Genomic DNA, 26,194 nt, shown 5'->3' on the forward strand with positions numbered 1-26,194 from the left:
GTTCATCGAAACTCACAAACTTTAGACTGACAGCTGCAGAACCTGCATGGGACCAGACTAGTCCCTCTGCATACAGGAGACAGTTGTGTAGCATGGTCTGTTTGAAGGTCCCCTGGCAGTGGGATCAGGATCTATCACCTGGTACATGAGCTGACTTTCTCAAGCCCATTACCTATGGTCAGACACCTTGCTCACCCTTGATGTAGTGGGCAGGGGCTTGGTCTTGCCTCAACTGAATGTACTAAGCTTTGCTGACTCCCCATGGGAGGCCTTACCCTTTTGAAGGAAGAAGAGATGGGGAGATGGGCAAGTAGGAGGGGCGATGAGAGGGGGATCTGTGGTTGATATGTAAAATGAATAAAAATTGTTTTTAAATACAAAAAAGATACATGCAGGCAAAGCACTCAAACACAGAAAAATGAATAAATGTGTTTAAAACTTTAAAATAAAAAAAATTATATTACAAAGTAAATAGCAATGCAATATTCAACTTTGTTCTTATTCCAGATATCTTTTTTTCTCTATTTGGGGTCTAAGTTATGTTCCCAAGAGTTTCATAAATACATTTTTTTAAATTGCAGGAGATAGAAAAAGTTCACATTTTGGCTCCTGGAATATTGTTTTTTAATATTTAACAAACCTTTGTCTTAAAATATAAACTCCATTTTGTCTTCCATTCGGTATAATTATAGTGGGGATTTGGGGGTTTAACTTTTTCATTTCATTCTTTCTGTTATAGGATTCAAAATAAACAACTTCAGAAGAAATAGAAATTTATTTATAAGAAATAGTCATATTTATTTTTTTAAGGAAATCTAAGTTAACCTTATAAAAGCCAGGCTCATATCTCATGTACCAAAAGTGATATTTTACATTGAAATATAATCTCTTACAATATCTGTCATAACTAATAACATTCAGACATAAAAAATGAGATGATAATAATAAACTGTCCCAATCTTTGCTTCATTACTTTAAAAGTTAATGCAGGACTCTTTTGAGCCCCTCTGTCCTGATTAGTTTTATGCTAACTGGACAGAAGACATAGTCATTCGGAAGATGAAATCTCAAATAATAAAACTCCTATCCCATATTGGGTTGTGCACAAGCATGTTAGACATTTTAATTTATTTAATAATTGATCTGGGAGGGCTCAGTTCACTGTGGGTGGCTGCTACTCCCAGAAGAGTAGTTCTGAGTCTTGTAACAAAACAGGCTGAATAAACCATGGAAAGAAATTATTCATGGCTTCTGCCTTGAGTTCTAACTTGAGTTCCTGCCCTAACATCCTTCAGTGATGGACTATGATCTGAGATCTCTAAGATGAAATAAACATCCCTCCCCAAAATCCTTTTGATTATGGTGTTTTATCACAGCAACAAAAATCCTAGCTGATTAAACCTCAGTAAATATATATTTAAACTCCAGTGCTCAATTCTTTCATAGATATATTAATTTAGTATTTTAATCATAAAGTAGAGCTAGGAGATAGAGGCTAAAACAGAAATGAGACATTGCCTTTAATTTTTCTATTTACTAAATGAAAATCCACTAAATATGTGTGTACTTTATACACCACAAGTGGCAAATAATGGAGAATCCAGTAAAAATCGAGACAGCAGTAAGGGGAGGGTAATGATACATGCAGAAACCCAAAGGTCAGAGACAGAAATAAACCCCAGGTGCACACAAGCTCAGCATGTCTTGAAGGTAAGGTACAAGGCAGGTAATTAGGAAATATTCTGATATTGATGAAGCAAAAGGCAGCTTTGCATATGTTAGCTCCTAAAATAGTCCATGATTATATTTATGTCATGGAAATGTGGAGTAATCTATTCTAGTGAATACTGTGGAACACTCATAACTCTGTTTCAATGTCAAATTCCGGTTCTATCATTTAATTGACAAATGACCGTAGACAAACTTTTTGTCTATTTGGAATTCTAGTTCCTCATCTACAATGGAACCATGTTCATAATAGTAGTAATAATAAATAACTTCTCTTCTTAAAGTTATTAAAACTATACTTAACATGTTATATCTAACAACTACCAAGTAAATATTAATTTTCCCTAAAATGTTAGGATTGCCATTATTTTGTTACAGTAGTGCACAAAAGAAACATTAGCAGAGAATATTAATACATAAGATCCATGTACCTTCCAAAACCTTTTACAGTACTTTAGATTTCAAAATGCAGAGTGTATTTTGAACAGCTCTTATTCCCATAGAAATAATCATCATAATTTTTCCAAGATAGATAGGTGGTAAGTACATTTTAGAGATGATTTAGAAAATAGATTTAAAATTGTCACTTTAGGTTAAATAGAGTTCCCAAATAGAAATATTGAAGAGGGCTAAATTGAATATATGTATACACAAATTGTAATTTACCCATATCTAATGTAAATGAAGGGAAAGTCCTGAGAACAAAGAATGTGATATAGTAAGACTAGATGACTCAAATTTTAATCAGACCTGATGACTATTATCTATATAAAAATATTTTGTCATTTTATTTGCATTAATGAGTATGATAGGATTCAATAGAAGAAATAGTTAATATTTTCACAGATAAAAACCATAGGAATAATGAAATCTTAAAACCCAAGTGCCTATTACCATGTAGAGACACCAGTGATACTTTTATATACACATTCCCAGTGACAACCTCATCAGTGACTTGGACATTTATTGAAAATTAAATGTGTTAGTTTGGGCATAAAACTGCCAATAAAAACTACAAGAACATAAAATAATTCTATTTTATATGCATAAAATTTTATCATTTCAGTTATTCTCCGATGTATCCATCTTCTTCAAACTACCTAAGCCAAGATCATCACGGTCCTGTTTTTCAGCTGTGCATGGCTATCATAATGGCTTTCTTATACACTTCCAGCAGAGACCACAAAACCTATAGAATGACATCTCTAGACTTGCTGTGGCTCTTCTTCGTAACGACCAAAATTACTGAGGAGCAGATGTTTGGTAATTATATATGAGATGATTTCCATCACGCTCAGGGAAACCAAAGCTATTGTGTTCACAGATCTCAATGAGAAGATACTCAGCCTGTTGTGCAGAGAACATAGGGCAACAGCAGAGAGCTGCACATGGAGAACAAGAGGAGGATATGAAGTCTCCACTTTGCGGAAGATTGCTTGTGAAGTCAGGGTAAGATAGCTGTTCATTGGCTTAACTAACTGTGAAGATTTGGGGTAGAGGGATAGCCTTTATTTGAACGCAGAGATCAAGATATCTGAACAAGACAGAGATTTACAAGGTGTGTCAGAGGACAGAGGATTGGAATTGACTCATTAATTTTAATAAGAGCAGATGTGAAGCTTTGCCAAACAGAAATCTATAACCCTCTAAGCCAATGGCATGCCAGGTGACATAGTATGATATCAGCTGCTAGAATGATCAACAGAATGGCACAGAATCATCTCATTTCCTCTCATCTCTCACTTCTAGAGAGAACCATGAGAGGATATCTTGGGTGGTGGGGCAGGGTTGCAGTAACTATTAAACCAAAGTGTTCTTATAATGGTGCTTATGTTATATTATTACATTTGACTTTGTCACATAAAGTAATATGTCAATACATTTTCAAATACTTAGGCTACTTTGTGGATAAGTTTAGATAGGGTATATAAAAACAAAGCATTTAAATTAGATTTGCAGGCCTCTTATTGAGAGGAGTGGTGTTTGTGAAGTTTTTTATTATATCATTTTGTTTTACTGGTTGTTTATACATGGGAGAGTTGTAGAATTATGAACACAGGCATAGTCTTAACTAAATGTATTCTTAGCTCCATTTAAATTTCTATTTAACTTCTCTAAATAGCCTCATATCATTAATAAAATGTGCTTTTTCATTTTTCTTGACTTTTATAATCTAACTTCCCCTCCCTGTTGTCTCAGCTACTTGGCAAAATGCCAAGGTTATGTTTAAAAGGTATTAGTCATAGTTAGTGAAATGATATTCATCACATTAAGTGCCTTCCTCTTGCCCTTGACGCCATAGAGGATTTTACTATTTTAATCTACAAGATTTGGCTTTGAACTTAGTCAACAATTGTTTGGAAGACTAATGCAACTGCTGAGTGCTCACATACGTTCCCTTCCCTTCCATACCTACTGGCACGAAGCTTGTTGGTTAGTGGTGGACTTTTCATACTGCGGACCTTGCCCTGAACTCTAAAGAAGGATGGCACATGAGCAGTTCTTGTCTTATCTTCACTTCTCATAATGATAGGCACTTTTCAAAAAAAGTTCTGAGAACTGTCAGAGCTCCTATATTTATTGGGGACCTTCAGATACAATTCTCTAAAAGAATGCCATGTGCATTATTAAATTACACCATTTTGTGTTTGCTGTTGATAGCTTTCTTCACCTTCCCTGACACATACTTTGCTCTTATCCCCCCCCACTCCCTCTGTGTATATGTGTCTTGGTATATGTTTTCATGTGTGGAGGAAGATGTGTGCAGGTGGACGTGAAGGGCAGAGGTTGACAGAGGTCTTCCTCAGTTGCTTTTCTGTGTTATTATTTCCTTTGAAACCCAACCTCTCTTTGATATCAATTCTTTCTGTCTCTGACTGCCAGGACTGGAGTTACAGATATGTACTGCCACCTTGGACTATATAATGAGAGCTGGTGATGGGAAGCGATGTCCTAACAAGGTATAGCAAACAGTTTATCCTCAAAGACAGCTCTGCAGGCACATATTCTGTTATCAACATCACAGTTCATTTAGGAATAGTTTTTTTTTTTAACCAGTATTTTTCATGTAGTATAATTGAATACATTATTTTTCCTCCCCAGCTCTTTCCAGATCTTTCCTTCCCATCCTCTCTCAGTCAACTTCATGTTATTATCCCTTAAAAAAACATTGAAACTAAACCAAAACAACTCTAAGTTCATTTAGCAGAATAATAATATGAATTTTCCCCTAAGGTCCATGACATATCCAGTCTCAGGTTCTTGGCCTTATTAACAGTGTCCAACATGGGTTATGAATTCTGGACCAGGTCTTAAATACAAGTCAAAAATATAGCTGTTTACTCCCACAGCATTTATTCCACTATTTTACCAGCGTATCTTGTAGGCCGGTTGCCCTTGTACCTTACAAGTTTAAGACTGAAGGAGATCAATGGTTACTTTTCTCTTTCATTAGCTTGTATAGTTCTCTACACCATTAAGAACATTAGTCATTAGTCATGAAGATTCTAGTTGAGCACCAGCTCCATTTCTCCATATCCAGTGACATAATGATGAGGTGTGTTCAGCTTGTGGAGGGAAACCAATAGCATTGGCAATAGACCTTAATGTTCAACATATGTCTATAGGAAATCTTTAGGCAAAGACTGAAAAAAAATGTAATCCACTCCTGATACTGGGATTTTTATTTGGTTGCATGTAACACCTTGTTGAGGCACTCTCTATCTTATTATATAGTAACTTCATTTAAATTGCTTTAATAAATGTATGTATTTTAGGAAGTTTCAAGAGTATTAGGATTCGGTATGGAATTTCAAAGGGTCTTTTGTGTTAATTATCCCTCCCCATATTCTCTCCTCTTCCTTCTTCTCCCATTTTCTCCCCATTTCATCCTCCTATTTTAGTTTCTTCTTTTTCTTTCTATGAAGCTATTCTATTTTCCCATCTTTAGAAGATTTCCTACACTAGACTCTGATTCCCTACAAGCTGCCTAACCTGTGAGTATATTATGAACAACAGAAAGAGAGAGAGAGAGAGAGAGAGAGAGAGAGAGAGAGAGAGAGAGAGAGAGAGAGAGAATGAGAGAGAGAGCTTAGTGTCTAATATCCATGTGTAAGAGAATATAGGCAATACTTGTTCTGGGTGCTCTGAGTCTGGGGTCAGAGTTGCCCTACTCAGGATGATTGTTTCTAGCTTCATCTAATTACCTTCATATTTCATTTTCCTTAACAGCTGAATAACATTTCATGTATCATATTTTCCAAACTTTTGCATCAGCTGATTTGCATATATGTTGTTTCCAACCTGGGTATTTTGAATAGAACAGCAATGAATGTGGATGAGCAAATATCTCTGTATGATGTTATAGTTATATGTCACAGATTGGTATAGTTGGATATTATGTTAGATTTATTTTCAGATTGTTGAGGAAACTCTAAATTTATTTCTGAAGTTGCCTTACTAACTTTGTATTTCCATGAGCAGTGAATAAGTATTCCTAATTTCTTGTATCCATACTAGCAAATATTTTCATATATTTTATTGATCTTGGTCATTCTGCTTTGGGTAAGAAGAAATCTCAAAGTAATTTGAATTTTCATTTTTTTCTCAATGCTAATGATATAAAAGAAATAAGTGTTTCACAGCCTTTTTATGTTTCATATATTGAGAACTCTGTTTAACTCTATATTCTCCTTTTTATTGGGCTATTTTTTCTTGAATTCAGTATTCTGAATTCTTAGGGTGTTTCTCTCTCTAGTTTTTTTTTTTTTGAGACAGAGTTTCTCTGTATAACCCTGTCTGTCCTGCAACTCTCTCTGTAGACTAGGCTGGCCTTGAACCAGAGATTTGCCTGCCTATATTTCCCTAGTGCTAGGATTAAAGGCATTTTTATGACAAGTTTTTTTTTTTTTTTACCAAGTACATACAATTATAGAAAACCTCAACAAGAAAATAAAAATGCTATTTAATGTTCTAAATAATCAGATACAAATGTCCATCATCCTGGAATACATACATATTGTTCAGAAGGATATGTAATCACTATTAGACATCTGGAGCAATTCCAGTTAATCTACAAAGAACTTCTACTTCATGACCTTTAAAATTCTAATAATAATAATAATAATAATAATAATAATACCTAGAATGTGAAGAGTTGAACAGTAATGTGCATCATCTAGAATTCTTATGTATGCTTGTCACTGTGAAAAATGAGTAGAGACAAATGAAAATTATTTAGATGATTGTTTTTAAAAATGCCATCTCCTATATACAGTAATCTTTTCTTGAATATAATAGTAAAATAAATGTCCATTCACTTAAAAACTGTGAATCTTTATTTGCTATACTACAATGTTTTTTTTTTTAAATCTCTTTTGAATCAATTATGTAAGTGTAGTGTAGGAGTGCTGTGGGATGCTACACAGCAATTGAATAAGGAACTATAATATTGATGGCTGTAACAAGATTAATGAATTGTAAGAGGTACTTACATCATATGGTTCCACTATATGTTTTGAGAATTGTGTTGTATTTGCCACACGTAAAAGTAATGGTATGTGAATATCAGCAGAGCATAATTTATAGCTAAGAGCCTGTCATATTACTTCCTTTTCCACATAATCTCCCAATTGCTTTATTGGCTTTTAAAGTAATAGATATTTGATGGAAACATCCTACTTAGTTCTGATCTTACAGTTCTCTGGAATGTTCTGCAAAGAAGATACATTTTATGAGCATGGGTAGATTGCTGCTTAACCGTAATGGCTGGGCCCAAGTTAGAAATTGGCATTCTAACATGATGACCCAGAGTAAGTTGTTTAAGCTTTTGAGTCCCAAATTTCCTAGCCTGTATGTGAGAATAAGCAGCAGCTACTGTGTAGCAATGCTAAGAAAATGTAATGATTTTCTCTGGACACAATGTGGCATATTGTGTTGCACTGAACACAGTCTAGCATATTGTCAATCATAATTGATAATATTAATTTTTTTAAGTGATAAGTAAGAATACAAACTATTATTTCTTTTTATCATTGAGTAAATAATTTGGAATTTAACCTCCTGGTATTAAAAAAAAAACTATAACCAGGATTAACATATATGAACCAAGCTGTTTTAGTCATTGGAAGCAGAAAGCATAGATTTGAAACACACTGGTATGGAATGTGATCAGGTGAACTTAATATTCATGAAGACTTTCTGCCATACACACTTTTCAAATTGTTGAGCTCTGGCAACAAGCAGTGCTATAGAATTATATGGAAGGAAAAGCAATGCTGGGACTTGGCTAGAATTTGGGAACAGTGTTCTACAGCAGAGGGAGCTTCACAGAGAGAACTCCATGTTTTTACAACAGTCCAAATAGAGTCTGAGTCCAAATTCAAAGGAACATTGCATGGAGACTGTAATCTGGAATGGCTGTGAGGAAAGGGTGGCTGAGGAACTGTGAGCTGAGGTCACATATTACTGTGAGTTCCATTCAAATCACAAAGTTCAGAGAGCGATTGTTGATCACACCATTTAGAGCTGAGTCCACAAAATGACATGTGTGTCTGTAGGGCCGTACCAACCATAGAATTTCCACAAGGAAGCCTTAACCTATGGCAAGCTCAGTGTGATCTGGCAGGTAGTTAATTGCATGCCAAAAAAAAAGAAAGAAAGAAAGAAAGAAAGAAAGAAAGAAAGAAAGAAAGAAAGAAAGAAAGAAAGAAAGAAAAACCCTCAACATAATTGAAACATATTTGAAAGAATATAATAAAATACTGAAGTTTTAAAATTATTGTATTTTGTATACAGATAATAATACTAAAAGTTTTAAGAAAATTAAACATTAAATTTCTGAATTAACCAAGAGAAAAAATTAAGTAATTGGCTTTTAATATAGTAAATAGTAAAGAAAAGTTTTTCTTCTGCAGATAAATATAACAGAAGAAAATCTGTAAATATATGAAAGATAAATGCATGTTGGACAGTAAACATTGGAGAAATATTTAATATGCCTCCACATTTTTAATTGTAATATACATTAAACTGTTTAAATTCAATTGATAATGGTATTCAGTGGTGGAATACATCTGAGGAAGACATATATGTAATAGCATATAACATTTGAGAAAGAATGAAGTCCTTACATCACATCTCAGCTAATATAATTTTAACTTGGGGTACGGTGGGTGCATATTGCATATTTTGACTCTAGAAAAAAACAAGTATGGCTAACAGTATGATCAGAAAACCATTAACTCAGTATAAAGTATAAATAAAAAGTGATAGAGAACCAATGAAATTAAAACAAGTGAAATGTGACAAATCTATAAAAAGATCAAATTGGCAGGTGAAGGGTCAAAGAAATTATTATTTGCACTATCTGAGCAAAGGCAAAGAATAAATTATTAAGTAAAGAAGATATTTAGAGCTGAAAGATAATTTTGAACTGAAAAATTTAAAAAGTTAAATCTCAGAATTTAACTAGCCATGATATAACCACGACTTTAATCTCAGTACTTGGAAAGCAGGGTCAGGTGGATCTCAAAGAGTTTGTGGCCAGCCTATACTACATAGTGACCAGGTCTACAGAGTTCCTGGTCAACCAGTATTCATAGTAAGACCATTTTAAAACAAAAATCTCAGAAATTGATGAACATTGAAATGTAAGTAGAAATGCAAAACTTACATTCTTTTATTAGTGGAAAAAGTTTTATAAACAGTGAAAATGTTTTTCTGTTAAGAGCTAATGAAGAGAAAAAATGGAGTACAGAAATCAATTACTGCATAGAGGAATAATAAAATAATCAAAGTTCCCAGAAAAGAACATGAAAAATAATAAATAATTTAAACTGTGTTGGTTATCAATATCATTAAAAAGTCACTACTTAGAAAAATCATACAGAATGTAAAACAAACACACAACAAACAAAAACAAAAAACAACTAAACACTAACTGTGGATTTGCTGCTTTGTAGAACAACAACAAAAATGATAAGAATATCATGTTGACATTAATGAAACAATATAGAGAATTGTCAAGAATTGTATGAAAATTATTGAGCCACATAGATAAATAAACAAAGTTCTTAGAAGATAAAAGAAATCAAATCCAAACATAGAAGAAGGTGTAGACATCACAGACAGTAATATCTGAGTTGTGTGAGTGACAATTTCTGGAGAAGTTCAGAATTCCAGGGCATTTCTCAAAAGTAAAGAAAAACATGTGTGCAGGTTTAATCCTGTACAATTATTTTAAAATATTAATGAGTAACTGATAGCAACTTTAGATAAGCTCTCTCACAAAATAATTTGTAGCTCATTTTGTTATTCTAAATGAATACTTTTATAACTAGAAAAAGATAAGGAAAATAAAACTGCAAATGTTGTACTTAATACAAAGAAAGCAAGATTAATGAATTAGTGATATTATCCTCCTCATATCCTTATAATCCTCATCTCCCTTCTCTTCATGAACAACGAGCATGCAAAAGACTCCTAAAATACAGAGGTGATTGTTATTGCCCTTGGTTGACCTCCAGAGGTGGAAGGTAATTCCCTGGTGCTGAAGACACTCAGAACATTAGACACAGGGCTCAGAGGCCTGTGAGCTAAACTTGATTTGAATGTCTCCTCTGGAATGACTTTCGTGGTATCAGAAGATACCATGCAAGCTTCAAAAGGCGGCAAGCAACCAACAGTCTTACCAAGCTATGACGTGTAGGAGCTACAACAGCTGTCAGTATGGCTCGATAAGCTGAAGGGTACAGTTGTGACGGACATACCTATGCAGTAACCAGCAGCTATCTAGTTCAATTTAAGTTCTTCTCGGGAAGATGGAAACCATGCTGATACTGGTAACCTGGCTAACCATGCAGGCCAACATTAGGTATGACATTGCAGGTGAAACTACAGCCACCTTTACTAAGCCAATATACTCTCTATTGACGTTCTAAACGTTTGTTCTTATACTCACAGATAAGTGCAGTCCTCACCCCTCATCAAGAAAACTTCTTTGCAACATACAGAGCCTTTTCAGCAAACCACATCCTATCTAAATGGAGAAGAGCTCAGTGCCTATAGGTATATCTATAAAAATACTCCTATACCTAAGTCTCAAGGAATATTGAGGAAGAGGGAGGGGAAAGAGTGTAAGAGGTAGATCAGAGAGTTTGCTGTGAGATTGTATCACCTAGTTCAATGTCACAGGCATAAAGTCCCACCCACATGGCTAACCAAACATGAGCTGAACTTGGACAGCAACAGTAACCAAAGAAGGTGAAAGAAAGCCCAGGGCTTCAACTGCACACAAAGAATTCAGGCAATTAAGGAATGCAGAGAACAGGAAAAAGAGTCATCCCCAGAGAAGAGCATGCCAGTTGGTTATCCAATACCTGTTCCAGCCCCAAAGACACATAGAGGTAATATTATAGATGCTGAGGAGCAGGTTATGTTTAGGAATAGATATGTCTATACATAAAGATATACACACGCAACAGCAGTGAATGAAAAGTGCAGCAATGGATTTGAAAGAAAGAAGGTGGTATAAGAGGGAGATTTGGAGGAAGGAAAGGGCAAGGAGAAATATAATCATATTATAATCTCAAAAATAAAAAAGCAATAAAAAGAAAAAAGCAAACAGTCCACTAAGTCATGCATGTTCTTCCATGGATTCTGTTTCAGAAACATACATACATACACACAAATGAACAACATCAAAAATAAAATCAATATAATACACATATAATCTCTAGGAAACTACATACAAGCTGGATTTTTTCAGAGTAAAAGATATCTCAAACTCATACAAAAAAGCTAATATTATTTTAAGAAGTAATAGTACATAGATTCATGAAAGTGCCTAACAGAGATGGTTTGCTCCAAATCTACACTTTGCTTCAGTAAATAACCCAGAAAGTGTTCAGTGACACATTTTGCAGAAGTGATGCTGTATCATAACCTGTCTCCTGTGTATCAGTGGAAATAATGGAGAGCCAAATTATAGAAAATAGCAAAGTATCAGTCAAGATAATATTTCATTCTAAATTTCAAATAACATGGGTTCATGGTCATTTCATTATTGATTACATTTTTAGTAAATCTAACAAAACTAGAGACTGTCATTTTTGGCCTCAGAGTATTAATTAGACGGCTTGATATCCAAATAGGTTGAATAAAAATTATTCTCTTAAATGGGCAAACTTTTAGGTTCCATTCTAAAACTTGTAGGTTCCATTCTACAGTTGCATAAACGTCATTTTCATTTCCAAAATCACTCAGAATTTTTCAGAAATATTGTTCAGTCCCTGTATATGCATTATAAAACACTCCTTCCTCAGAGAACAGAGATTTAAAAAAGGGTGGAAAGATAGAGATAGCCAGAAGATCAGGGAGTTTTCTGTGAGGTTGTGTCTCCTAGTAATGTTAGAAGCTGCACTCACAAAGGCTCACCAACATGACTGCTTCAACAGAAGCTAAACAAGGACAACAGCATTAGACATGTCAAAGTCAACTAGAAAAACACAAAAGACCTCAGTCTTGTACAAAGAGCTCAAGGCAATGATGTTTTGTATAGAAAGAAATTGTCTTCCCTAGGAAAGAACACACCAACTGGTTATTCAATACCAAATTGTCAGCGTTGGAAACATACATAAAGGTAAATATATATATATATATATATATATATATATATATATATATATATATATTGAACTTGTTATATCTGGAATTTATATGAATATACATATAAATATGCAATAACAATGAAAAAGAGCCATGAATTTGAAAAACAGCAAGTAAGGGTACATGGTAGTTTTTAGGGAGGGAAAAGAAAAGGGAGAAATGTTGTAATTATATAAATAATCTCTTAAAATTATAATACAAATAATATACTGTATTTTCAAACATTGTTTTACTCGAGATGAATGAAATATAAAGATACTTATGATATGGTAATTTCATTTCAGAAAGAAAGTGTGTGTGTGTGTGTGTGTGTGTGTGTGTGTGTGTGTGTGAAAAATTCTACAATATTCCATAGCCATGACAGTTCACTTTTCTTTCTGCAATTCATGCTTATTCTTTACTGAACATAACCAAAATATTTAATAAACATTGATGTACTTGATATGCAGTTTTAAATATAGAGTTAATTTTAATTGTATGAATAAAAAACTGAAGCTATTCAATATTACTATCCAAGCAAACACATACATTTTTCATTATTTATACTTACAAATTAATTGTGTTATAGTAGGAAGATTTTGTTTGAACTAGAAAATAAAATATAGTCAAGATCTATAAGTTGTTGAAAGGTATGGATTTTTTCAGTGGATGACAATTTGAGAACTTTAGACTACATTAGTACATCAAAAAATCTCAATATATTAGAGGACCAAATATTGAGACAGGAAGAATCTGTAGTGTATTACAAGAATGCCACCTAATTTGAGAGGTCTCCTGTGTGAAGATTGTAGATAAAATTGAGTAAGCACAAATCTTACTTTGACTGTTGTTTAGTTTAATGTAGTATTATATCAGAATATAAATCTTCATACTGAAATAAATATCAACATTTACTTTAGCAATATAACTTTGGTGAGAATAATATGATCTCATAAATTCAGAGATGGGTTGAAATTAGCAAGAAAGATGTCCTGTAAACCATAGGAAATTCACATATACCACATTGTGGGCGCCATGGGCCCTGGCCCCCAACTGTGAGTGGCTTGCTTGCTGACCTTGACCAGATGTCCTACCTATTCAGATTCCCTGCTGGTCTCCTTCTCACCTAAGGATCACCGGAGAGCTTACCAGAGGTTCTTTGTTCCTGTATCCTGTATTTGATGTAAACAACTTAGATGCAAGAATGTAAAACATTGGGTCTAGAATGTAGACCATTGTAGCGAACTTCTGCCCTCCAGGGATCCTCCATTTGTGTTGTAAGCCTGTATTTAAGGTTTTTTCCCTCTTTCAATAAACGGCATTCGGCATTTGGCATTCGGCATTCTGCTGAGGCTAATGACCCGCTGTCTCTTGTCTCTTATTTTTTAATCCGCAGCCCTTTGCTCGGACATGGTGAACGGATATCGGTAATGCGGGTGTTACCGTTACACCACATGTGTTGATATGAATACAAATCCAATATCTCTATTATTTGCACTGCCTATTTCATCTTACTAAGCTAACGTAACAAATTTTCATATATTTCTAAAAATTTTAAAAACTCAGAGTTCTGTTATTTTTAAAGCAAGTATTCATTATAAAGGAAAGAAAATATCCTATAGGAGACTTTTACAAAGAGGAGGTACACCAAAGAAGGTGTGGTAATGGAGCCTTGAGTCTTAGCTCATGCTGGAATCCAGAGCTTTGGATGCACCGTTTAAAAAGTCTGGTGACTTTGTTGGTGATGGGAATTACATTATCTATACTGCTCTTGTTAAAGGCTGTAATAGACCAAAATGAAAGTTTATTTTAAGTAAAAATAAGAGGAAGATTATTTGTAGTATAGTGTCTGAATAAACAAATGAGGAAATGTAAGAAGGAGCAAACAAGCCATATCTTTGTGATCAAGAAATAAAGCTTATGTCATTACATTGATTTAGTACAGAAGAAAGACAAAATTGGATCTCTTAATAATTCTTAGAAGAGTGATAAAATAATAAATTAATAAAACAAAATTTAAGATGTGATTAAAGTAAAGTGTACAGGAAAACAACAGTAATACCAAACATATGCAAATACTCAAAGCAGTTAGTAGATTGATTTGCAATCTTATTAAGAACTTGGTCCCTCTCAAGAGGAAAGTGTATTCAAGTTATAAAAGAGGGCTTCACAAGTATCCATAGTTTGTATGCTTCCTATGACACTTACTACAAATATTAAGTAAGGAAATTGATATGCATCATCTTGCTAGAAATCTAATATGTGAAAACCAATATGTGAATATTTACTTGTGACTGAACTTTAATCAAAACATCAGAAGGTGAATAGTCAATCTTCCTGAAAATAGAATCCTTTCTCTGCTTTCCAGTAACATTACACCCTTTGGCTTTCTTTTTATCTCGCTTATATTACCTCTTAGTTGGTCTTCCTTATTTACTTCTTCCTAAGCCATTCAACACTAGATTAGCACTGTTTTACATTTTCTACTTGCCTTCACTTAGGATTTCTGTTCAATGCTTAATAACATATGCAATTACATCTACTTTCATGTGTACATAAGCATATATATGGTGATATTTTATTTGTGCTGAAATGTGATTTTATTTGTATGTTAATAAATAAAGTTGCATGGGGATCAGAGCTAAAAGCAAGTCATTTAGCAGAAGTCCAGCAGGGGTGGCACATGCTCTAACTCTGATGACATGGCAGGCAGAGTCTCTGTGTGTTCAAGGACACAGCCAAGTAGTGACCCGAACCTTTAATCCCAGGACCAACCATAGAGACCTGGAGGTCTGTATAGACAGGCAGTGATGAGGAAATCATGTGGTTGGATTTAGAGCCAATGAGAAGGTAGAACAGAACGGCAATAAAAAGACAGGTCACACAGGAGAAGGTCTCTCTCTCTCTCTCAGAAGGATGGCAGCTAGTGGTAAGGTAAAGGCTATTCGCTAATGCTCTGATCTCTTGAGCTTTTAACTCTGCATTTGGCTCTGTTTCTTATTTAATAAGTCCGTTTAGAATTTCGTCTACACATATATGCATTTTAACATACACATTTAAAATACATTTATTTATACCGTTCATTTCTAACATGAAATCTAGACTCATTAAACCATTTATATATCTGATAGTCAAAACAGCTCCAAAATAAGCTCTTAATTTCCCTCTGTCTCATGCTCACATTCAGATCAATTTTTTCCTATTGTGCAAACCAAAGCAATTGCTGTTATATTAAAATCTCTCTTTCATCGTAAATCTAATTTTCCACTTGATCAGGCTGTACTATCAGATCTGACTTTTTGCTAATTGTGCTTATGGCAAAGCACTCACTGAATACTCCAAAATGCACAGTACATCCAGTATGTGTTTATCTTTCTATAAGTTGAGATTGATAATTATTGGAATGAACATAACGTCAAATTTAGTTTTTTAACATTTACTTCAATTTGCATTAGCCCCAATACTGTAGTATTAAAGTATTATGTGCTGTTTTGAATTTTGATTTGCATGATGAAATAGTAATGATTACAAGGCACAAGGCTGAATCACAAACTCAGGGTTTGAACACAGAAATTAGGACCCAGAGCTCTAAAGGATGGTCACAGTCAGTTATCATAATCAAAAATTATTCACTCAATAAGACACAAAATTATTTAATCTACCATATAAACAAAAGCTCACTAAAAGTGAGCATTCTTGTTGGGTGTCCAACGCAGAGTGGTCAGTCCTGAAACCATATACACACAGACAACAAAAATAGACTCAGCAGGTTTTATATATATGTGTATATATATATTTGTATACATATATATTTGTGTGTGCATGTGAGTAACAAAAATAAAAGAGATGATATCAACTTGACAGTGGGGTCATGGGAGGTGTTTGAAGAAGGATGGATATCTGGAAAGGTCTGGAAGGAGGAAAGGAAGAGGGATGTGATTTAATTCTATTTCAATTTTAATAACTCTTTTAAAAATTCAAAAAATATCCGAGTTACATTCACAAAACAAGAAACTACAATCTCTTCTATACAAGCAGAAAGTACAATAAGAAAAGGGAATAGAAACTCATTCACTAGCTAGTGGGAATCATTAAGTGATTAAACTCATTCACACAGCTAGTAGGAATATTAAGGTGATTACAAAGGGATTTGTAATGCTGCAAAGAAGATGGTAAGAAGAGTTTCTGAGAAATGCACAGGGATTCCAGGAAATACTGAAAGAAGCCGTACTCCCAGCTGGGAAGATACCACAATATAAAGACAAAATTTACATGAAATCCAGTGTACCTATCATTACGTTCCCAGCAGGAATTTATGAAATTTGATGGCTGATGATTAAATCCATCCAGAATAAAAAGAATGCATAATTGACAAAATGTTTCCAAGCCACTGATAACAACAAACAACTCTAGGAGTTGTAAGAACACCCCTTGAAGCTAAAGTGTGGGTCTTTATGAATATATTATCAGAAGAGAATAGAGAGAATAGAAGTAAAGACATTGGTAGTGAAGTGTAGAAGATCAACGATGGAAATGGTTTATTCAGATTATGGTCTTATGACCTATTGACTTGTCATGAAGAGAGGGAATTAGATGGAAGGAAGGACAAAGGAAGGGAGGGAAGTATTGGGAAGGCAAAGGGTAAAAGAGAGGTAAGGAAGAAGAGTCTCACTTAAGACTGTACACTAAATTTCAGGAAAGCTCCAAATCTCTCTCTCCTTCACTACTTAACACATTAAGCCACCTAAATTTTGAGTAATTTCAGTAGTTTGTGGGTTCACCAAAGGTCTAACACAAATTAAAATTTGCCTGGAGAAAACAAAGTAGCAAGCAAAGGGTCTTGAGATAGTTTAACTACTGGATGTTTGGCTGTGGCACAGGCTGAAATCTGGAGAGATGGACAACCAGTGGAACCCATAGATTAACTTCATCCATGTCTTGCTACAAGGGATTCAGGGGCTCCTCAGACCCTCAGTTTGCCTTGGTCTTCCTGCTCAGTCCCTGTAGCCCAGTTTACAGATATGCAGTACTTGTTTTATTTCAAATTAGCCCCTTGAAATACTCAAACAGTAAGTGCTAAATATTTGCTTTAACATTTATAAGCAATATAAAATTTACCTAAGTTTCACATAATTGATATTACCATAGAACAGAGGGATTCAAGTAAAGTATAATGTCAAAAAGATGTGCTAGATATCCCTGGTAATTAAAAGATTACTGTACACAGAATATATGAATTACTGAGAGCAAGGGCAAAATTCGCATGGAGAAAGTAATTCCATATAAGAGGAAATCCAGACAACCGCTACTTATGGTTTGAAGAAAACCACAGAGCATTTAAATATGCAGAGAGATGGCGATGTGAGGATGATTGCTACCTCTGAACTAATAAACTCAGCAAGTAAAACTGAAAGTTAGTAGCCAAGTAGAGCCCTAAATACAAGGACTCTCAGCTACCAGAAGGATGAGGCCAGAAGATTTCTGGAAAAATAGTGATACTTCCTTTCACACTGATCAGTCACCATCCAGCAAACAACACTTGAGCTATCAGGTGACACAAGAGTGAAATTTTCCCTGAAATGGAAAAAAAGGAATTCAAATACTCCCCAGATCCCCAAACATTACGTTATGTCATCAACAGGAGAAAAATATTTGTTTGTTTTTCAACAGCTTATGCCAATAGTCAATGTTAAGGTTAACTAGACAAATATTTACAAATCTGAAGAAAAGAAAAGTGTCATCACTAACATTCCCAGAAAAAAAAACCAACAAATGCATCATTCAGAGAGACTAGATATTTCAGTAATTAGCAAACAAGCAAATTAATTACCAGTAAGTTAAAGCAAGGGATCATCAGAATGCTAAATGCCTACTGGGCTGTTCAGTAACAAAAACGTTAGTAATGGTTATGCTTCCATATACAGGCAGAATCAAGACCAGAGTGTTCAGAGAATACAGCAGCAAAGCAGAATGGAAATATTATTGACTATGACAAAAATTAAAATGATATTGTTACAAAAGGAGAGAAAGTGGGGAAGGAGGAGGACAGATTTGAGAGGAGGCAATCATCCCAAATGATGGTACCAAATGTTGTGTGATATTAATCATGAGGCTAATACACCCAGCTTCTTAATCATATTCATAATCATTAATTCTTAGCCTTAAAGACAGGTGTTAAATTTTAGTATGCTAATATAGCAATTATTCAATTGACTTTGCATTTTTCCTTTAAATGCCATATTAATTTAAAAGAGTATGTACATGTTTCACTTTACATATATGTTTTCTTTATCATTTTATTTTTGCAGAAATATTATAGGACCATGCTGCTGCTGTTAATTTTGTTGTTTTTCAGTGTAAAGAGTTTGGAATGATGTATATTATTTGAAATTTGGTTTAAACAGACAATACTACAAAAATCACAGATGTCTCCCATATTAAACATCCAGTTGCAAAATTATAATGATGGTGATGATAAATTAATTTTGGAATTCCTATGATGTTTATTTGTATAAATTGATACGTATGGGGGAAAAGTAATCTGAATAAATGAGATATGCTGTGATACATGAAAGAGACAGAGAAGGAACCTACTATGCTACCACATAGACATAAAAGTCACCTGCCTGTGTCTTTGTGTGTGAAATCCAGAAAAACTCTAACACACAAAGCCCAAAACTAATGGTAACCAGACACTGAGTTAGAAACCCAACATTGGACCCAAGTGCATGGGAATAGGAAGAGCATAGCTCTTAATACTTTGTTGACTCAGAAGTCTAAAGACTCAAGACTTCATTGCCTTTCTGCCCACATACTGGAGTTGGAAATATCTGAGGGCAGCTGCTGGGAAATAACTACTAGTCTGTTATACACCATTCCTGTCAGATGAGGAAACAACTTAAGTAAAGATCATTGACTAGGAAAAAAGTAAACAATATAATTTTGTGATTAGGTTAGTCTAAGATGGTTAAAACGACATGGTACCAATTTTACTGAACAGAATAGTAAAAATATGTATTATTTAAGCTCATTAGCATCCTGCACACCAATTAGATTAAAATGTAATTGTCTTAATTTCCTGAAATTGAAATATTTTGTCCTAATGTGACACCATGTGCCTTGAAGATATATATGGAATATTATCAGATATCATTTACCATATATAATTCAAATTATATAACCTTTGTGTTTTTCCTATCTGGAGAAAACTGGTCATTTAACTTGACAAACTGACAGGAAGTGATTAAGCTGGGCGAATATTGCTTAATATTTTTCAAATTTAAAAATGTGTAAAAGGCACTGAATCCTGAGTATGTGCAAGGTAGAATATATACTATACATGTCTAAATACAGTTTTTGTGGACTGCTTAGAAAGGTTTGATTAAAAACTGAGTAAGAGAAAATTGTATGGATAATAGAAGATATTTAAAAGTATCTGTAGTGTGTGTGTGTGTGTGTGTGTGTGTGTGTGTGTGTATGTGTGTGTGTGTCAGCAGCTGGAGAGTGGTGAGGATGAGAATAGTTTCCTAGGAAATTAAATCAAACCCATGTGTTATCAGGTTATGTAATTTAGTGTGTTTGTAAATAGCTGTACTTTGTGTCCAGAAAGAATCTTGTTTTCATGTATAGGATTTAACTTGTTCATGTTTAGGATTTATAAAACCCACAGTAGCCTTAGACTCATTATGGAGCCTCACTTGGCCTCAAACACATGGCCATAATCTTTCATCAGCTTGCTAAATGCCAGGATTATAGTCTTGAGCAACCACATCCTGCTACCAGAAAGGAATTTTACATACTATCAGTTGGCTAAAGATGAAGAGGCAAGCAGGCTGAAATTAAGAGGGGAAACATACACAAAAATAACAGTAATACGATGTAACATTTTCTATTATGAATCTTTTAGGGTGGGTTTTTATTTTAATAGATTCCTTATTTTAATTGACTTAATATATTAATAGATTTGGCAATTTCCTTAGATTTGAATACATGAAAAAATGTATGAGAATATTGGTCTGGCAAGAAGATTTTGAAGGTGGGCTATTTGCTATTGTACTGGATTACTTGAGTTTTAGTCCCTGGGCTCCCCATGGTTGAAGGAGAAAACTGACTCCCAAAATGTGTCCTCAGACTTCGGAGCCATAAAAATTCAGTAATGCACACACACACACACACACACACACACACACACACACACACACACACACACACCAAATAACAAATAATTGTAACAAAAGTTAAGAAAACACTTGGGAAGGCACCTACAAGCATATATCTAAAAAAATTTTAATTAAAACTCCATTTCTAGTATTACTAGTGACTTGTGTGTATCTTCTGAATCTGAGAGATAAGCATTTGTATACATTCCTAACTTCATTAACTTGGAAATTAAAGCTGAGGAAAACTATGTGCCTAGCTTCATCTAAAAATGCGATAAATAATCTTTACAGCAAGAAAAATGATTATATGTACTCAAGGCAAGCAATCTGTAATATGAAGATCAATTATAACATAGATATTTTCCTTAATTTTTTGTTGCATACATATAGAGAAATCTTCCAAGGAATGGGTCTCCTTTGTATTCTGTTATCAGTGCAGATGTCCCTTCTGGACACTGTAGTCACCACCTCCCATGCTGCACACCCCTTCTTAATTACCAACAGGCAAAATCTAGAGACACAGAGATGGCCAGTAGCAAAAAATGGGGATATGAACAAGGACTGCGGCTCTCCATCCATGCAGCTGACTTTGGAAATGTTTGTGAAGCTGAGATCAGTTATTCTAGGCAGAAAGTAAAGCTGCCCCGGCCTCACACGTTTAGGCTATAAAGTTTGTATACTCTGTTATTTAGGCCAGAGATGGGATCAATTCTCACCCACGTTCTCAGAGAACAACTTTTGTTATACTTTCAAAAGACATTAGAGGTAAATCACCATTGTTGCCTCTGGACTCTCCAGTAAGATGCATTTATAATATATATATGTGTGTGTGTGTGTGTATGTGTGTGTGTGTATAATATACATCATATCATATCATATTATATTATATATATATATGATTGTGTGACCACTATTACCTTTTATCTAAGTTAAGTATTTTTCTAATTTCTATATATAAATTTTAATTTCTTTAATTTTGCTAAACAATTTAACAGTGAACAGCACAGGAGGTATTTGAGAAATGAAGGAATAGTATAATACACTGATGTATATAACCACTTTGGTGCAGTTTTCATACATAAAACTTATCTCAAATATTAAATAGCTATTTTTAAAGTTTAATCATTCAAGGTCATGTATCAACACATGTGCCTATTGCTTTATATCTGATTGATATCTGTGAAGTAATATTAAACTAAATTTGTGCTACTGAACGCATACTCAATAAAGTCTATTCAATATTCTGTATAGTTTATATATTATAAAAAAATTGATACATATATCCTTATTAAAATGTTAGAAATAAATCCTTGTACTTTTATATTAATGGGGAAAAGCCTTAATGGAAATTATCCAAATTTTACTGTAGAAATCTCCTAACATATTATCTTGGTAACACTGAAGTATTATTTTTATCTAAAATAAGTTTTACATGAGACAAATCTGTTCCTGAAACTTTTAAATAAGAATCTTTTCATTCTGTCTTAATAAATTTATTTCCATGAATACATATCAGAAAACATCCTGATAGATTGGAGATATACTGATGCCATAGACTAGTAGACACATTCTAAGTAAAACTCAAGTCAAATCCAGCAATTACTAAGCTAACTCTTTTTTTCTTTTAGCATGCTGTTAAGTGGCAAAATATGCCTAGCATACACCCATACATCCAAAGGACAAATATTCTGGCAGTAGTTAAAATAATGAATTAATTCCTCCTTTCAAACGTTGTTGTGTTTTGGAAATGCATTTGCATTTAAGGGGGAAGTGTTTGATACATTAAATCGAAATAATTAATCCATATGTGCTTCCCGAGAAAATCCTTTAAAGCTTACAAACTCCTTGCTACCACCGCATTTAATTTTGAGTGATAGAAGAACACAATTGAAAGACTAAAAGCAGCAGCGTCTCAGTTCAAATGCTTCCTGATTTGCTAACTCTTCCCATTGTTCAAAGCTAACTCTTTCCATTGTTCTTCAGTTGATTCTTTTTGTTTCTTCAAATAAGTTTTAAGCTTAAAGAAATTAAATGAAAAGGAAGGGGATAAGGAGATTGGATGCTCCTATGTCGAGTGAAAACACAAACTCGAAATTATCTTAGAGTAAGCCAAAGCCATATCACATACCTTTCGGGAATGAATTTCTTTCACATACAATGGAAGTAGAAACTCAGATATACCTTCAAGTCGGATTCCCTTCTTGGTGACTCTCAGATTCCCCATACCATCCTACAAGCAATGAAATATAGTTCACTTTTAGGTTAATTAGAGAATGCGTATCTCGCCATAATTTTCCTAGGGCTAAATTGAGAAAACAGTGAGCTCAAATCCATGATGATTTAAGGAAAAAAAAATGAGTGATTGGAGCTACTTAAGGAAAGATCACAGAATTGTGCATGCAATAGAGGGCGCTGTTTTCATAAGAAAGGAAGAGGGTGTTAAAGGAACTGGTGGATCACCCGTTATGATTTATCTATGAATAAATACTTCCTTCATACATTAGTTCAGTACTTGTTACCTAGCTATTGTTAAAAGTTTGCAGAGGTCTAACAACATTCTTAGAGTATGAGGCTTATCTACATTTTCCATCATTTCCATTGTATAAAAATTGTAACAACTAATTAATGATTGGCATTTGACAACCTGGTGCATCTGAAGAATAACCATGAGAAAACACGTGTCCTATCTAGCAAAACAATTGTCCCTGGGGAGATTAATACAGTTAAAAATAATGTTGATGAGATAGAAATCAGGGTATATTGTGAATTTTAAAGAGTGGATCCCACTTATAGTAAGAAACTGGCTATATAAAAATTTTGAAAATGAATTTAAACAGGAAATGACCGTGGAAGGAGGGACAATCTCCATTTTAGTGACATTTGGAAAAGAGATAGCCTTTGTTTCCTGGTCATGTATGGTCTTTCTACTTTGGGATACTTGGAGAGGAAACAGCTGGGGATTTATATTGTCAAGATCAAAGCAAGGAACACCATAGATGCTGCGCTAAAGATGCAGTTCCTATGCAAAGTTATAAAAGAAGAAATGTAAAAAGGCATTTAAACAGCTCATCAACTTGAGGGGATTTGTGTCATGTTTCAAGACAGAATATCTGGCAGAATCTTGTATGGGGCTAAAAGTTGTTAACAACACAGGACTTCTTCTGTTAAGTATGAAATTTGTGATGAAAGAAAAATTTACAGGCTTGGTGACTAATTTCATCTGATGACACGGAGAAGAGTATTGTTTATCACTTATTCCAGACTTCATAATCGTTAGTAAAAGTTGTTATTTTATAAACGGGAAGAGAGAAATTCTAGGATAATGTCAGGAGTAGCTAGGCAGCACTTTGCAATTCATCAACCAGTATATCTGCAGAAAATAAGGTGGAAAGAAATACCTAATTATAGCATATTTGAATCTATCATGAGGATAACTAGTAAGTTCCATGTGCAAATATGCATTTAAAAGCAAAGAGAAAGTTTGGATAACAATTTGTTCTGCAGGTATGGAAAGGTATCATATACATCTAGAAAAGTATTTATTTGCCTGTATAAGTATATTTGTAGTGTGTGTGTGTGTGTGTGTGTGTGTGTGTGTGTGTGTGTGCATATACATGTGTATAGACATATATATGTAGATATTGTGCACATGTGTACATGTGAATGTGGAGGCTGAGATTGACATTTGTCTTCCTCTATAACCCATTTTATTTATTGAGGGAGTATTTCTCTTCTTGGTGAAACTGGAGCTCACAGAATCTGGGTAGACTAGAATTTATCTCAGGCTCCCCTGTCTCTGCTTCCAGAATGCTGGAGTTAACAGCTAGCCATCATGCACACCTGACTTTTATGTAGATTCCAGGGATTCAAAGGCTTCACACTTTACATATCCAGGTTTTCACACTTCTTAGTCGCATGTTTTATCTACTGAGCCTTCTCTTTCCCATTCCCCAGAGAAATTTTAATCATTATAAAAGCAGAGTCAAGAGAACATGGTAAGCTCAACGTTGACCCTTTACTAGCAAAAGGAATCCAATGAGACAATATAATCTGATGATTTTAGCAATAGGAAATAACCCAGGTGCATCATGGAGTAAGGAAGAATGAATTAGAGACCACTGGAGAAAGAAAAGGAAAGAGGAAAAGATGTTATCACACACACACACACACACACACACACACACACACACGGAGAGAAAGAGAAAGAGAGAGAGAGAGAGAGAGAGAGAGGTGGGGGGAGTTTTATTAAGTGATAAGCTTTAGTATTTCCATGGGAGGAGAAACAGTCTCTCAATGAATTAAACTAGGAATTGCTAGGAAGGAATTCATTCACTGAGATAAGTGAAGAAATAGAGCTGGCTTGCATATGCCTAGTATGTACATCAACTAAAAGTAAGTAACTTTATATGACAATTCAATCAGCAATAGAAATTTTATGATGATAAAACAAGTATGTTTGGTGTATACTTCTCTTCTAACTGAGACAAGGATGAAGCTCAATCCTAACTGGTCTTATCAATAAAAACCAGAATCAGATATTAGGGTAAAAACTGAAAGATCAGATAAGCAAAGGAGCAGCCCCAGTCACCAGAAACTTAACTCTAAGAAACCTCAGACCAAAGCAGGGGTGATACTATTTCTATGAATCCTCAGAGTGAAAGGGTGGAGATCCTGTCTCCATCTACCTTATATTCCTGTCTCCACCTCCCTAGTGCTGGGATTAAAGGTGTGTGCCACCACTGCCTGCCCTCTGATCTCCAGGCAGGCTTTATTTATCATATAACACAACACAAGGGACATTTTACATTTAAAAAGTAAAGTCATAGGGTTGTGGCATTCTTAAGTATTGGAAAAGTCATCTTTCTCAAGAGTCTACTCCTTAATTAAAAAAATTACAGTTTTTTTTCTCATTGAAGGGCAAAAGCAAATATTAAATAAAGACTTAAAGATGAACAAGAAAGCAAGCATAGCAAGAGGAGATTTAAAAATAGTCATATTCCTGAAAGAGTTAAGTCTGAGAATGGCAAAGAAAAGTTTATCATCGGAAAATGCAACTTTGTCTTTTAGGCTGTTGAAGGTGAGGGGATTTTTCTAGACCTAGTGATGCTTAAGAAGATGCTAATAATGTTTGCAAAGTTAAGAAGAAAGGAAGAATTCTCTGGAATCCAGAGTGATAAGATAGCTAGAATAACTAAGATGATATGTGGCATAAAAAATATCTCAAATCAGGGATTTTCTTGGCTAAATCTCACAGTCAGTATCCATATATATTCTCAGATGCTTGCTGAAAGAGAAGATTTCTGAAATGCTCTCCATTCCTGTGAAAATATAAATGTCCTTGTTATAACTTCTAAGGAAAGAGGAAACAAATTATATAACTAATGTGAATTCCCATTCAATATTAGTGATAAAATTATTTGATACAATTTATAATATGTGTGTATTTAATTGTAGAATGTTTCCAAACTTAATTTTACTATGTTTTCTTCTATTTACCATAAAATTATGATCCCGGATAATTAAATAACTATATCATTTAAATGACTCTAAATGGAATTCCTCTGTGTGAGTGTGGGCCAGTTCTTACAGTATTGTGTTATGATTCTACCTGATTCTACCATATGTTTATTTATCCCACTTTGTATTTCTCTCCTGTCTGATAT

At 34.2% G+C, this 26,194-nt stretch overlaps 1 protein-coding gene across 1 annotated transcript in view; it reads right to left on the reverse strand.

Annotated features, from left to right (window-relative positions):
* The window catches only part of Sgcz (sarcoglycan zeta), a 1,053,795-nt gene that overhangs the window by 157,934 nt on the left and 869,667 nt on the right, over positions 1 to 26,194 (reverse strand). The window contains exon 3 of the mRNA XM_028872379.2: positions 22,660 to 22,761. Within this exon, the coding sequence (XP_028728212.1) occupies positions 22,660 to 22,761 (102 nt within the window). The remainder of the gene's footprint in view (positions 1 to 22,659; positions 22,762 to 26,194) is intronic.

This window comes from Peromyscus leucopus, chromosome 17, assembly GCF_004664715.2.
Source record: "Peromyscus leucopus breed LL Stock chromosome 17, UCI_PerLeu_2.1, whole genome shotgun sequence".
Lineage (NCBI taxonomy): Eukaryota > Metazoa > Chordata > Mammalia > Rodentia > Cricetidae > Peromyscus > Peromyscus leucopus.